General features: G+C 42.5%; 1 protein-coding gene across 1 annotated transcript in view; it reads right to left on the bottom strand.

Moving 5' to 3' along the window:
* PTH2R (parathyroid hormone 2 receptor) overlaps positions 1 to 16,110 on the bottom strand; it is an 89,440-nt gene that overhangs the window by 48,843 nt on the left and 24,487 nt on the right. The window contains exon 2 of the mRNA XM_072978076.2: positions 6,134 to 6,239. Coding sequence (XP_072834177.2) covers positions 6,134 to 6,239 — 106 coding nt within the window. The remainder of the gene's footprint in view (positions 1 to 6,133; positions 6,240 to 16,110) is intronic.

Genomic DNA, 16,110 nt, shown 5'->3' on the forward strand with positions numbered 1-16,110 from the left:
GCAGGAGGTGAGGGGGTGGTGCTTTTTGTGTGTGCATGTGCATCTCTTCCTTTCTCCATCAGTTCAAGCAATCACATGCCTGAATCAATGGGAAAGGGTTCAAATTCTTTTAAAAGTAGAAGGTCCTCTGGTGAAAAGGAAAAACTATGGGTTCTGGGCTGATTCGCATTTCCCATTGCATCATGTGATGAGTGGAAAAATGTGAATCAGCCCACCCTATACTTGTAGTATTTTTCCCTGTGTAGTTGCGCTCTGCTTCATATTGCTTTGTATATTGTGTAATCAATGGGAAATAATGCAAATCTGGTTCTCCCCAACCAAGATCATTTCCTGTATTATTTGCCAATGTAGTGTTATGTATTCTGGCAACATCCATATTGTTCCTGCAAAGAGAGGGGTGTAAGCAGTACAGAATGCAGAAGAACTCCTTCTCCACCCTCAAGACAGATGTTTGTGTATGAGGATGAAATCACACCTTGGAAATCCACAACAGGAGTGTCACAGAAACTGCTGAACGTGGGGAGCAGAGAGGACAAAATGGCCATCATGCTCTGCTTGGTTGAGTCTTCTTTGGTGGATGAGCTGCAGCCAACCTGCCTCAGCAGGGCTAGGGAGAATCTTAAAGCACAAGCTGGTGGCCCTGTACCAGAGAGACTGCTGACTGAGAAAGTGCCTGCCCTATCAGTGGGGACCCATCCAGGAGGTGGGGGTAGCTTGATGAATGAGTGCTGACAGCTCTGGATTTTGGAGTACTGAACATTACAGAAGCGGTATGGGCATCTCAGAGCCAGACACTTGCAGTGTATAACTGACAGGAGCCAGCTCAAAGAGGTCCAAGACCACAGTGAACAGGTGCCACCAGCCCACACAAAACCAGATTGCTGGAAGCAATTTATAATCACCTTCTGCTCTAGCTCTTTTTATATCGCATTGGCCTAAACTCCTAGACCTCTTGCTCCTTCTTGGTCCTATCACGTTGGTATGTATATAATTTATTAGCTTGAACTATTGACTCTCTTCTCTGACTCCACTCATGCATGCTCCTTGCAACCTAGTCCTGCCTACTCACTGCTTGACCTGGATTGTTGACTTCCTCTCACTCCCGTTCATTTACATTTGCTAGCTTAAAAGATGACAGTCAATAGATCAGGAGAGGTTTTGGATTATCATGATCAAAACCTCTCCTGTTTTCCCCCAACATGTCCCAGGAACAGACAAAAAAAAGCTGCTCTAGCTTTCAAGCTGGTGCATTTCCTTTTCAGAAAACAAGAGAATGGAAAAGTTAAAAAAAAAACAAAACAAGAAAATGGCTACAAAATACAAAAGGAGAAACACCACCTTCTCCTACATTCAACTAGCTGATGCTGTTCCAGAAAGACCAAAGGCAGGAGAAGTTACTTTCCTTTTGGACTTCAACTCCACTGGCCAAGCTGCCTTAAAGAGCAACACTTCCCACCTCAGAACAGGATAAAGTACATGGTGGTTAAGCCGCCAAGGATCTTCCTATGGCCACAGATTGCAATACCACCACTATCCCCCCAAAAAAAGCTCAGCAAGGAAAACAGAAAGTAGATTGCTAAAAATACTGGGCTAACTTTTGAATCGTCCATAATTCTCCAGGGAACAAAGAGCACAAACAAATTGAATTGGATAGAACCTTGTTTATCAGAGATCAATGGATTCTATGTGCACAGGAGAACATACTTTGCGATAACCAGACTAAGGAAGAGCTAGCTAAAAGCTCAGGTGATAAAATATAATTAAGGGAAACCATTATCATTAAGTCTTGTCATCCACCGAGGGCAACGGTGTGAAACGTGTGAACTTCACTCTGTATTGTAAAGTTTCTATGAGGCAGCACCTGTATGGATTGACCACATCAGTGCAACTAGCATAATCCAATTCCTCCATTACAAAGCTTGGGAAAGTTATCTTTAAGGGCTACATACTATGCTTTCTTCATATATCCAAGTTTAAGCAGTTTTCCTGCCAGTACCACATGTGGCAGAAAGACTAATAAGAAAATGGGGTTAGCAGTACGAAGTGCCTGTTTGTGGAGCAGAACTGGCAGGCAGCACCCATCGTTGTTCTTGGACTGCATAAGAACCATACAGCTTCTTTCTCCTTTATTGGACTATAGAAGATAGCTGGATTCTACATCCAAAGTAGAAAGATTCGCCCTCACTCAGGATGGGCTGAGATGAACTACCACCTTCCTCCAGCTACTGGATAACACTCTTCACTTGGCTGCAAGGAAGTGTGTTTTTGCCTACTATACAAACTAAATTTGACCTGCAGGGGTTCTAACAAATTTGCCATGTTTTTGTGTGCCTCTGTTCCCAGCCAAATATAAAGCAATGGGAAAGACACTGCTTGATCGACAGCCCTTTGTCTATAGACCAGTGGTTCTTAACCTTGGGTTACTCAGGTGTTTTTGGACTGCAACTCCCAGAAGCCTTCACCACCAGCTGGGCTGGCTGGGGTTTCTGGGAACTGCAGTTCAAAAACACCTGAGTGAGCCAAGGTTAAGAACCACTGGTCTATAGAGATCAAGCAAGAGGAATGAAATCTACATCCCTTGAGGTGAAACATGCTACTTCAAGCTGATTCCAAAAGGCTGAAGACTCCATTTTAGAATTTACTTTAAACCAGACAGCCTGACTTTAGTATCTGCCCAGGATGAATTTTAAGACTTTCTAAGATTCTCTCCCTCCCTACTCTGCCAAGGTATGCAATGCCCAGTCTGATTAAATGTTCTGCAGTGCTTGAAAGCTAGCCCGATTGTGAGATGTTAGTGATCTGATTAAAGTGTCACCCACCCTCATTTCCTGAATTTGCAGGAGAGGCAGTTTTAGTTAGAGGATAGCCCTGTTTAGATATTAAGAAACCATTGTCCTCTTGGAGGGCAACAAGTCTGAAAAAGGACACCCTCCACTACTCATAGGGATTTTCTACTTGAATCCGTAGCCTGGAAAATCCATTTTCTGATTCTAGAATGTCCCAGACGTCTATCAGGAGAGAAACAGGAAATAAATAAAATAAAACAAAATAGCAGAGCTCACCCTCTTCAAATTTTTATCACCCTCCATGTGTTACAAGCTAAAGTAAGCAGGGATGGATAGGATGAGAGAAGAACACACCCTTCCTCTTGTGAATATTCTCCATGGTTTTTCATGCTATAACAAAGCTATCCTGGGACATAAACAACAACAGTGTTCTATCCAATTGCTTAGTGAGCTAGTAAGATAGAAATGAGCTGTTCTCCTTTTATATTGGCTGAAATCTTGCACCTTAGTGTAGTAAGTTGCACTAAAGTAGGGTCCATTGAATCTGTGGGGATATGGTGAATCAACACCTCCCGATTGATTCAAATGGGCCTACCCTAGTGCAACTTACTATATTAAGCAATAGGATTTCAGCTACTGTTTCAGTCAATAAGTACAAAGACACTAGGATTTGGCCATTTGAGATTATTAAAATTAATTAATAGAACAAGATTTCCCAGACAATCTTTCTTCAAAAAAAAAAGGGGGGGTACATCAAAATAGCTCATTCTCAAAAGCTGATGATAAAATGACCTCAAGAGAATAATGAATAAAACTTCTGTCTCCTCTGTTTCACTGCAGGAGAAATGAACCAAGATGGGAAGGGGGTGTTTTTTTTTTCAGTATTGGCTTTGTATTGAATATGGATGTGTGGGAAGAAAACTTCAGTGATTCAGAAACATTTCCACTGAAGTGCTATTTTCTCTGTTGCTTTTTATTTGCCTTGCCCATTATAGTTACTTTTATGTTATAACACAGGTTAGCTTCTTTTGAATCCAGACCACTATACTTCAAGGACTTGATGTCTGCCTAAATTGATGCATGTATTATGTTAATCTATTATCTTTTATTCTCACCACTGCCTTCTCCTCCTCCATTTTTCTCATTTTGCTTTAACTAGGTCCTGGATACCACCTTCTGACTCAATGACCTTAGTGGCATACAACAATTATCCCCCCCCGCCTCATTTATTTGGATCAACTGGTTGGCAGTGGGGGCAGGAATTTCAGCTCTTCCTTGTTTTTCCCTTTGCCTTCCCCCATCATATTTTTCTCTTGATTTTGACCATCAAGCTATTTGTAATATTCTGTACTTTGATTTTCCATTTAAGTTTGAAATCTGACTTTCCTCCTTGCTGAATCTCACCAGTTCTTGTAATAGAAGACCAACAGGAAGTCTTTAATGCTCAGTCTTCTATCTTTTTAGTTCCTTTGCAATCTCCATTCTTTTTGCACCTTATACTCATTCTGCCAGTCATTAATAAAAACCCTTGGTTTTTCACTTTTTTAGTTTCTTATTTCCACTCTCAAAATCCCTTCCATTTAACAATTTTACTAGACTCTACCTAGTTAAAACCTTTAGGAGCTTACATGCTCCTGCTTCTCACATTTCTTCCTCTAAGATTGTCCCTCTGCTTTTGACCCCTTCACTTCTTCCTCTGTGGATGCTACAGTGATTTATTTGTCTTCATTTGACTACAGTTCATTTCTTGGCGCCTGCTTTTGTTTATTCTCCTCCTCCTCCTCCAACCTTGATTCATTCCTTGTCTTTTGCTAGAATCATGTTGCTTGACCAGGCACAGGGCCAACACTTAATTAATTAGCTTAAATTATTCCCTGCAATTTCTACATTTTCACCTATGTACACATAAAAAACTGACAGAATTCTGTGAACAGTCTTTATAATTGGGTTGCAAAATGCTAGAGCACATTCTGCTCTCCTTCACTATAAAGCTACACTTACTTTTTTTCTTCTAGTCTTTCCTCCATGAAACAAGCTGTTATTCCCCCCCCCCAACCTTTACCTTTCTTCTCTTCATATTATTTCCACCAGTTAATCTCTATCCTTCTGCTCCTTAAACCTTTGCCAAATTATTTATGGCTTCTGTTTCCGAGCCCTTTTATTTTCCTAAATGCCTTCCTTCTTCTTCTGATAGGTTATCATGAGAAACTATTATGTTTCTTTATAATCAATTTTAAACCATTTATTTCCTAAACAATTCCTTTTTTTTTTTACTACTTCATATTTTCTGTCTTCTTTGACTTACTGGTATTTTTGCATCCAACTTTAAATCTGCTTTCATTTCTCCACAAATTTATCTCGATTCTCCAGTTTTAGTTAAGTATCACCACGTTTCTGCTTTTCTTTATTTCTTTTTTATTTCTTCTCTTTCTTTTCCTACGAAAAATTGGACATCATCCAACTTGCTATTCTGCCTTTAGAGGCAGCAGCTTTAAACAAACTATTTGAATATGTCAGTTTAACCATATGCAGATTGCAACTTCACTGTAGCTTCATTGGCTGCTGGCCTGATTCCTAGCACAATTCCAAGTGCTGGTCTAAACAACTTGAGGCTCCCTGGGTTTTCAGATATTCAGGGAAGCCCTCTTCCCCCTGGCAGGCACAATTTGTGCGGAAACAGGAGAAACTCTTTCCAGGGGTTTCTCTCAGGGGTTGTGGAACTTCTTCCCTGACAGGTTTCCTTCCTTAAGAAGTAAACCATTGCTCAAGAAGGGGATTTAATGGGATACTTGTCTTCCTTATCTTTTTAAATGTGTTTCTAAATTGTTTTAAAGAGCTTCTGTTTAGTATTTTTAAGATTAACACCTTCATTTTTAATAGTGTAATATATTGTATTTTAAATGCTTTTAATATCTGTGTTTTAAAATCCTTTTTTAAGCTGCCTGGATTACAGCAACACCTTCATCATATATTTTGTAACTCTTATCCATAATTATAATGAATGAATGAATGAATGAATGAATGAATTTATTGTACGGTCAAAGACCCAAATAATTATAATGTCAGTCATATGGAATTTGATTCAAATAGAAACAAAAATCAAGTTCATCCCAGAACTGCAACTATTAAATGTACTGTGTCTTACAGTCATACTACGTCTGATAGGTTTGTAAAGCACAAAGCAGCTCTAACAATCTGGATGAATTTCCATGCATTTCTTCTGCTTCTGTCCAAATGCTGAAAGCAAGACTGTCATGTGCTTTCCCAGTGTTCCATTTTACTTTCAGTAAACTGAAAACAATTCTGAAAACCTGAACGAAAGCAGGGAGATTACTTAGATACTTCACCTTCTTCTTCACGGAGCTGAGATGAGATGTTTAACTCACACTGAATTTTGGCTTCTAGAAGAAGATTAATCTGTTCTTCCATTGTGATGGTATAATCTACGTCCTCCTGTCTCAGGAAAACCCAAACAAAGAAATAAAGTTAGTGAATGTGTGCTATGTAGAGTAAACAATAAATGCCTATATTTCATAGCAGTTGTGCTTTCATTCTTTAAAATTCAGTACCTTTCTAGATAGTGAATATAGGAAGCTTTGAACATAAGTCACACATATTCATCTCATTTCTCACACAAATCAAGGTGGTTTGTTTGTGTTACCACATTGGGCTTGAGAGAGTTACAGTGGTGCCTCGCAAGACAATTTTAATTCGTTCTGTGAAAATCATCGTCTTGTGAAAAAAATTGTCTTGCGAGGTTCCCTATGCAAAAAAAAAGTCTTGCGAAGCATCGGTCTCAAAAAAAAGTCTTGCGAAGCATGGTCATAGAAAAAAATCATCTTGTGAGGCACCATGATGATCACAAAAACCAATTGTCTTGCGGGTTTTTCGTCTCGCAAGCCAATCGTCTAGCGAGGCACCACTGTAATTATTTTTCTCTGCAACTGTTCCATTCTGTAGCATTTTTTCTAAAGTGACAGGAAAGACTGATATTTGTCTTTTCTGGAACAGAAGAGAAAGCAAAGGTGAATGTGGTGGCCATAAAAATCTATCATTTCATCTGGTTGGATAGGTCAATGGTTTAGGAATCTGGCTGTGGAGCCAAAGGTTGAGAGTTTGATTCCCCACTGGGTCTCTTGAAAGTAAAGTCAGCCTGTGTGGCCCTGGGCAAGCAGCATAGTCCCAGGATGCTTCCAGCAAAAGGGAATGGGAAACCACTTCTGAGTATTCTCTACCTGGAAACCCCTGAAAAAGGAGTTGCTATAAGTCAGAATTGACTTGACAGCACTTTATATTGTTATTCAAAAAGTATCTATATTTTGTTAGTTTTTCTAATTATTTTCATCTCCGGCATCCCCTGGAATTGCAGTGTCAATGATCCAGACATTTCCTCATTCTATTACTACAGCGTTTGTGTTATGTATGACTATGTGTTATGTTCAAGGTGTCTGTCAGTTTGGATCCAGAAATCACACAGTATTTGACATCATCATTTTCTGACACCTTGCGTATCTGGTGTTCCCAGGGGTTTTTGGAGGCTAACAAGTTATATTTTTTGCATAATGAGCAGTGAACTAATTTTGCCACTCTATCATGTCTTATTTTGTAATCTGTCTATGGAATCTTTGGACATTTACAGATGAGGTGTGACACTTTCTTGGCAGAGTCGACATCTTCTGCTAGCACTAATTCCTTGAATCTTAGCTTTCATCACATTGGTTTGGAGTTCAGTTTCTTTCTTAATAGTTCCCATTTTTAACCATGACCATGTTGAGTTATGATCATGCTTCCCACCAATATTTCCCAGGTGTTGTCCATGTAGTGGTTTATTATTTCAACTGTTTAATTTATTTTCAAATTGTCGTTTCCTATATTGTACCTTTGTTTCTGTTGTTTTCAAAATATTCTCCATTTTTACTGCCTTAAGTAATGTTTCTCTACTTGTAGCAATATAATGACTTGTTTATGGCTTTGATTGCATTTCCAACATTTAATTTTGATGTTAAGATTTTCTGCAATCATTTGATATTTTATCTTTCTGATAGTTCTTTAACTTTTGTGTGCAGGATGGTATCTGCTTCTAGTATTCCAAGGTATTTATAATTTTGATCACTTGATAGTGATTTTATAATATTGCCATTTTTAACTCTATTTTCCATCTAGTTTTTGGATCCTGCCACAGTGTCTAGACAGTATTGCACATTTGTCAGTTCAAAATTTCATTTGAATATCTTCAGTAAATATTCACACTGTGTTTAGCAGTGATTCCATCTCCTTGGAAATTTTGCATACAGTCAACCCTCGACTTACAAACGGCTCTAGTTACAAACATTTCGACTTACAAACCACTCTGAAAGAAAAATATTGACTCGACTTGCACACTTAGATTCGAGTTACAAACCGAAAAAAACACATGGGATGAACCAAAAAGGGGGGGGAAAGTGAGAGAGGCATTCTGGCTTGCAAAGCCTGGGTCAATTAACACAACATGCTTTAAAACATGCTTTAAAATTGGCTTCGTTGAAAAAAAAAGATTTCAAAAGTGCTTTTAAAACTGTTCCCTGCCTCCCCCCTCCTTTCCTGAACTTTTCTTGACCTAAGAAAAAACAAAAAATATATCCCCCTCTAGTGGCAGAAAGCGGAATAGCAGCTTCCCATTAGTTTCTATGGACGGAAACGAGCAGATACGGATTAAATGGTTTTCAATGCATTCCTATGGGAAATGCAGATTCGACCTACGAACTTTTCGACTTACAAACTGCCTTCCAATACGGATTAAGTTTGTAAGTCGAAACCCCACTGTATAGTTTTAGTGCATTCATGTATAACAGATTATTTTTTTCTTGCTTGTTATATGATAGCCAGTTTTATTTAAAGCTATTGACATGGGGGTTAGTGAAGTGTTAAATGGCAGTGATGACAAAGAATCTGCTTGAAATATTCCTCTTTTGATGCTAACTTTCTTCACCGGGTAGGTGGGGCTCGTCAGCCCTAGAAGGCAGCCCATCTAGGAGAAGGAAAACTCCGAATTTAAACCTCCACTGCCTTGTGGCTACATCCACTTATGGAAAGGGCTTCAGGAGAGAACCTCGAGGCAAAATCCGGAGCTGGAGTCCCGGAGGCAGTTTGTGTCATTCTGCCAACTCCTGCGACGTCACTGGAACCAGTTGTACTGGCTCTTGCCTTTCCACTGGACTACTTCAGTGACGTGGAGAGGGGGGGGATTTGCTGCTTGGGTAACAGCCTGTCCTCCATATTATTTTACCCAGGCTTCATGCTCTGGAGAGGACACTCCAGCTTCGCATACAGCGTCGAAACAACACGGGAAGTAGCAGTTACCGGTTATAAATCTCTGCTCAATTGGCGTAGAGCAGGACGCCAGGGGCTACTTCTGATGGTGGGAGAGGTCATTGCACCTCACTAGGTAGATACCGCCCGCCTTAAGCTGGGCAGCCCCAAACCAGTAAGGTGCTACCTCGCCACGGTCTGTTAACTTCACGGGGTGCGTGGGGTTTAGGGTCAAAGCCAACAAGCAGATCGATAACCGTGCACCATGCAACAATCACAAGAAAACTTCTGCCCTTAAGCTGGGCACCTGGAATGTACGGACAATGACCCCTGGCTTTCCTGACTATGGCTTTCCTGACGACCTCCAAGAAATAGACGATATGCGCAAGACAGCTGTCATTGACATGGAATTAAGTAGACTACAGATGGACATTGTTGCCCTGCAAGAGACAAGATTGCCGGACTCGGGATCTGTCAAAGAAAAAAACTTCTCATTTTTCTGGCAGGGAAAACCATCGAATGAGACCAGGGAATATGGTGTTGGCTTTGCAGTCAGAAATACTCTCCTGAGATGCATTGTTCCACCTACTGTGGGGAGTGAAAGAATCCTGTCTCTGCAGCTCCACTCATCAGCAGGACCAGTAACCCTCATTAGTGCATATGCACCAACACTGTCATCCACTCCAGAAGTGAAAGACAAATTCTATGACGATCTGGCAGCTACTATCCAAAAAGTCCCTGAAAGAGAGGCACTGTTCATTCTTGGAGACTTTAACGCTAGAGTTGGTGCTGATCATAATTCTTGGCCCACTTGTCTAGGCCGTTTTGGCATTGGAAAGATGAATGAAAATGGCCAACGCTTGCTGGAGTTTTGCTGTTATTATGGTCTCTGTGTCAGCAACACATTCTTTAATACGAAGCTGCAACACAGAGTTTCCTGGAGACATCCAAGATCCAAGCATTGGCATCAGCTTGATCTGATCCTCACTAGACGTTCTAGCCTCCCTAGTATTACGATCACACGCAGTTACCAGAGTGCTGATTGTGATACTGATCACTCCCTGGTGTGTAGTAGAGTAAAACTACGAACAAAGAGAGTATATCACACGAAAAAGGAAGGAAGACCACGTATTGACATCAGCAAGACTCGTGATCAAAGAAAAGTGAAGGAATTCGCCCAAGCACTCGAGGAAGCCCTCCCAGGTCCGGCTAATGTAAATGCACCTAAACGATGGGAACACTTCAAGAACGCTGTCTATAACACCGCCTTGTCCACCTTTGGCAAGAAGACCAAAAGGATGGCTGACTGGTTCGAAGCCCATTCAGAGGAGCTAATGCCAGCCATCGAGGATAAGAGAAGAGCTCTAGCAGCATACAAAACCTGTCCTAGCGAGTACAACTTGCAAGCTCTTCGAGCTGCTTGTAGCCAAGTCCAACAGGCTGCCAGGAGATGCTCCAATGATTATTGGCTCCAGCTCTGCTCCCAGATACAGATAGCAGCGGACACAGGTAACATCAAAGGAATGTATGACGGTATCAAGCAGGCCTTAGGTCCAATGCAGAAGAAATCTGCTCCCTTGAAGTCTGCTACAGGTGTGCCCATCCAGGACCGAGCACAGCAGATGGAACGCTGGGTACAGCACTACTCCGAGCTATATTCCAGAGAGAATGTAGTAACCGAAGAAGCATTAAATAACATTGAGTGCCTGCCTGTCTTGGAAGAGCTGGACAGTGAACCAACCTTAGCAGAAATAAAAGCGGCCTTGGATTCCCTCGTGCTGTAAGGAGATCATCACCACTGAACTGTATGAAGTCTTTTGTCTCTGCTGGAGGGAAGGTGGAGTACCACAGGACATGAAGGACGCAAACATCGTCACATTGTACAAGAACAAAGGCGACAGGGGTGACTGCAATAACTACCGTGGCATCTCTCTTCTTAGCGTTGTAGGGAAGCTGCTTGCCTGTGTTGTGCTGAAGAGGCTCCAGGTTCTTGCAGACAGAGTCTATCCAGAATCACAGTGTGGATTCCGAGCTAATAGATCCACCATTGACATGGTATTCTCCCTCCGACAGCTGCAGGAGAAATGCAGGGAACAACAACAGCCACTCTTAGTGGCCTTCATAGACCTTACAAAAGCATTTGACTTGGTTAGCAGGGATGGCCTTTTTAAAATACTTCCCAAGATTGGATGTCCACCCCGTCTCCTTAACATCATCAGATCCTTCCATGAGGGAATGAAAGGCACTGTGGTTTTTGACGGCTCAGCATCAGACCCCTTTGACATCCGAAGCGGAGTGAAACAGGGCTGTGTCCTTGCACCAACACTTTTTGGGATCTTTTTTGCTGTCATGCTGAAGCATGCCTTTGGAACTGCAACCGAGGGTGTCTATCTCCGGACTAGATCAGACGGAAAGCTCTTTAATCTCTCTAGATTGAGAGCGAAGACCAAAGTCCAACTGAAATGCATGCGGGACTTCCTCTTCGCAGATGATGCAGCCATTGTTGCCCACTCTGCTGAAGACCTCCAACAACTCATAAATCGATTCAGCAAGGCCTGCCAAGACTTTGGACTAACAATCAGCCTGAAGAAAACACAAGTCATGGGCCAGGGTGTGGACTCACCTCCTTCTATTACCATCTCCACACAAGAATTGGAGGTTGTTCATGACTTTGTGTACCTTGGCTCAACCATCTCTGACACCCTGTCTCTGGATGTTGAGCTGGACAAACGCATTGGCAAAGCAGCTACCATGTTCTCTAGACTCACAAAGAGAGTATGGCTCAATAAGAAGCTGACGACACATACGAAGATCCAGGTCTATAGAGCCTGTGTCCTAAGCACACTCCTGTACTGTAGTGAGTCCTGGACCATTTGTGCACGGCAGGAGAGGAAGCTAAACACCTTCCATATGCGTTGTCTCCGACGGATTTTTGGTATCACCTGGCAGGACAAAGTTCCAAACAGAGTAGTCCTAGAACGAGCTGGAATTTTCAGCATGAACACATTACTGAAACAGCAACGTCTACGTTGGCTTGGGCACGTCGTGAGAATGGCTGATGGTCGGATTCCAAAGGATCTCCTGTATGGAGAATTAGTGCAGGGAAACCGCCCCAGATGGAGACCACAGCTGCGATACAAGGATATCTGCAAGCGAGATCTGAAGGCCTTAGGAATGGATCTCAACAGATGGGAAACCCTGACATCTGAGCATTCAGCCTGGAGGCAGGCATTGCATCACGGCCTCTCCCAATTTGAAGAGACCCTTGCCCAGCAGGCTGAGGCAAAGAGGAAGTCACAAAAGCTGCAAAACCAGGGAGCTGGACAGGGGACAAATTGGACTTGTCTTCAGTGTGGAAGAGACTGTCACTCTCAAATCGGCCTCCTCAGCCACACTAGACGCTGCTCCAAGTCCTCCATACAGAGCACGATACCATAGTCTTTCGAGACTGAAGGATGCCTAACTAATCTTCACCGTGGGCTAGTAAGATAATTTCCCATTTTTATATGTTTTTCTGGATGAACATTTGAATATTTCTACTAATCCCAAGAAGTTTTTAGCAGGTCTTAGTACAGCTTTGTGACAATGAACCACATGCCTTTTATAGTCTATGTAGGCCATGTTAAGATGTGTTTTTCGTCTTTTTGCATGCTTTAGTATGATTTTATCGTACCTCTTGACTTTTTAAAGCTCCTTTTCTGTTCCATTGGACATAGGGAGATTTCAATTAAATAATTAGATATTAATCTTGCAAGTACTCCTGTGAGGAGCTTGAGCATTCTTGGATGACATGTATGTAGGCATCCTTCAGTCCCGAGAGACTATGGTAATGTGCTCTGAATAGAGGTCTTGGAACAGCGTCTAGTGTGGCTGAGAAGGCCAATTCAAGAGTGACAATCCCTTCCGCACTGAGGACAAATACATTATGTACCCTGTTCAGCTCCCTGATTTTGCTGGTTTTGGTACTGCCTCTTTGCCTTGGCCTGCTGAACAAGTGTCTCCAAAATGGGATAGGCCATGCTGCACTGTCTGCCTCCAAGCTGAACATTCAGATGTCAACATTTCCCATCTGTTGAGGTCCATTCCTAAGGCCTTCAGATCCCGCTTGCAGATATCCTTGTATCACAGCTGTGGTCTCCCTCTGGGGCGATTTTCCTGCACTCGTTCTCCATACAGGAGATCTTTCAGAATCTGCCATTCTCATGACATGCCCAAGACGACGTAGATGTCACTGTTTCAGTAATGTATACATGATAAAAATTCCAGCTCGTTCTAGGACTACTCTATTTGGAACTTTGTCCTGCCAGGTGATACCAAAAATGTGTCAGAGACAACATATATGGAACATGTTCAACTTCCTCCCCTGCCATTCACAAAGGGTCCAGGACTCACTACAGTACAAGAGTGTACTCAGGACAAAGGCTTTATAGACCTGGATCTTGCTATGTGCCATTAGCTTCTTATTAAGCCATGCTACTGGTTCATTGCCCTCTTGATGATCTTCTATTATCAGTAATGTGCGGCCTGTTGTCATCCAATCTTTAGTTGTAGAATTCTGAAGTAAGTAAATAAATGGCACTGCTATATTTTGATGGAGATTTGTTAAATGCTTTAGTCATAATCCATGCAGCTTATCTGGACCAAGTGCATTCCAATTTTTCACAACCTTTACTTGCCTCTGAATCATTTCAGTTGCTATTACAGTATCCCCCATATGTTTCCCTTGAGTTTATTTACAAATGTCTCTAATCCATGAGCGGGTTTTGTTATTTCTGGTTGGCTTTCTCAAATTTCTTTCCAAAATTTTAGAGCATCTTCTTTACATGGGACTAATTTCTTTTGCTCTGCATTTTCTCTTAGTAATATATAAAATAATTGTTGGTTATCTTGAAATTATGTGTTCTCTCTATATTGTTTCAAGCATCCATCATATCTTTCAATTTTCTTTTCTGTAGCTCTTTGTCAGGATATTGTAATTTTTACAGGCCTGAACCTGGATTAAATGTGTTATTAATGAACTGCCATTATGAACAGATGTGTGACTGCTGAGTCACTGTGACTGCTGAAGAGATGATGCAATGTTTGACAATGAGATGACACCCAGGTGCAGAAGATGATGTAATGTGTCCTGTGATTGGACTGAAGAAGCCTTGTATATGTATATAAGAGAACAGTGTGTTCATAGATTTCTCTTCTCTCTCTATCACTTGCTGCTGTCCTCTATGCCGGTTTGTTTAATGATTTCCTGCCATGCTGAAGTGCTGTCAGCCTGTATATATTTGTAATTATTGTAAAATACACCCATCTTGCTAAAGAAGAAGAACGTGTCAGTGTCTTCAATTAACTCTGCGCATTTTCCTGTCACCAAATTCCTGACACTCTTACCTGTCTAGGTCATATATTTTGAATGATCTGGCTTTTACTTTTTCATTTTTATGTTTTGAATCTTTTAAGTGGGTTAAGTTGCTAATGTCTACTCATAATTGGTTTATTTTTCTTTCCAGCCAAATTTTCCATTTTGGAATGCCAGGAGTTTTTTTCCAGTTTCTAACCAAGCTCCATGGCTATTATGGTTGCTGTGTTATACATGAGCTGGTTTATTTCCTTTAGCATATTGGTTGGGATTGTTCTGATGACTATATTTGCATCTTTCAGTAGATCCTTCACTGCAGGGGTCCCCAACCCCTGGTCCACAGCCTGGTGCCAGTCCGTGAGCTTGCCGGAACTGGACTGCAGTGACGGATCTCCGCCCCTGCCTGCCCACATGGTGGGTGTGTCGCGCTCAGTCGAGGGCATGTCTTACTCGCGCAGGGGGCATGTCACACTCGCAGGGGGCGTGTTGCGCTCACGGGGGTGTCGCACTCGCAGGGGGCATGTCACACTCCTGCAGGGGTCATGTCACACTCCCGCAGGGGACGTGTTGTGCTTGTGGGGGGGGTGTCATGCTCATGGAGGGTCATGTGCTCATGCACAGGCATTTCCCGCTCGCAGGGGGTGTCGTGCTCACAGAGGGGGTGTCACCCTTGTGCAAAAGCACAACATCCCTTGCGACTGTGGGGGTGCCCCACCACCCATGCATGGAGCTCGCCCCCCAACCGGTTCATGGTCCCCCAAACTCCCAAGACTGTGCCCAAGGAAAAGAGACTTCCACTTTTACATTGTATTTAGAGATGGGGACGAGCCACCAAAATGGCAGTTCATTCAGGTTTGATGAACTACAAGCCGCAAATGTCCTCCCTGTGAACTGATGAACTACGAATCTGTTGTTGTTGTTGTTGTTGTTGTTGTTGTTTTCAGACAGCCTGAGGCTGCCCTCCTTCCCCTGTCACCTCCCTACCTTCACTGCCGCCATCCGTGCCAGAAGTCTGTGCCACTGCTGTCACTGTCCGCTGTGGTGGCCTCCACCACCATGGCCTGCGTTAAGAGAATCCAGGCTGCCCTTTTCCCTTAGGAAAGGGAAGCCGCAACTGCCATCTTTGCAAAGGGCAGCCAGTGTCCCTTATGGCAGGCTGTGGCAGTAGAGGCTTCCGTAGTGGATGGTGATGGATGGTGGCAGTGCCAGGTGGTGGTGGTGAATGGCAGTGACAGATAAGGGAGGGAAGGGAAGGGGATGAGGGACAGGCTGTGGGTGTGGGTGGCTGTGGTGCTGCCTGGCTGCCTATGGGCCTGCCAATCAGTTGTTTGGGGGGCATTAGGCAGATTGGGAAGGCCATAGGCTAGCCTCCCCTCTCTTCCTATGGGGGAGGAATAAAAATGGATAAATATTTGTCCCTTTGTATTTGTCAGGGTCTCTGGAATTAATGAATATAAAGGGATGAATATTAAGTAAATCAGCGATTTTTAATGAATTTCGTGATTCAGGTTTTTTTATCCGTCCCCATGTCTAACAATCGTTTTATGAGATATCTAGCAATATGACCCAGAGTACTTTCTTCCTTTTTCATTAACATGTTACGTTTTAAAAGGTTGAGATGGATCTAAGGTTTGTATTCACATGCCTAAGCCTGCGAAACAAGGGAAAGTTATGCTCAAGAGG

The sequence above is a fragment of the Pogona vitticeps genome, chromosome 1 (assembly GCF_051106095.1).
Source record: "Pogona vitticeps strain Pit_001003342236 chromosome 1, PviZW2.1, whole genome shotgun sequence".
NCBI lineage: Eukaryota > Metazoa > Chordata > Lepidosauria > Squamata > Agamidae > Pogona > Pogona vitticeps.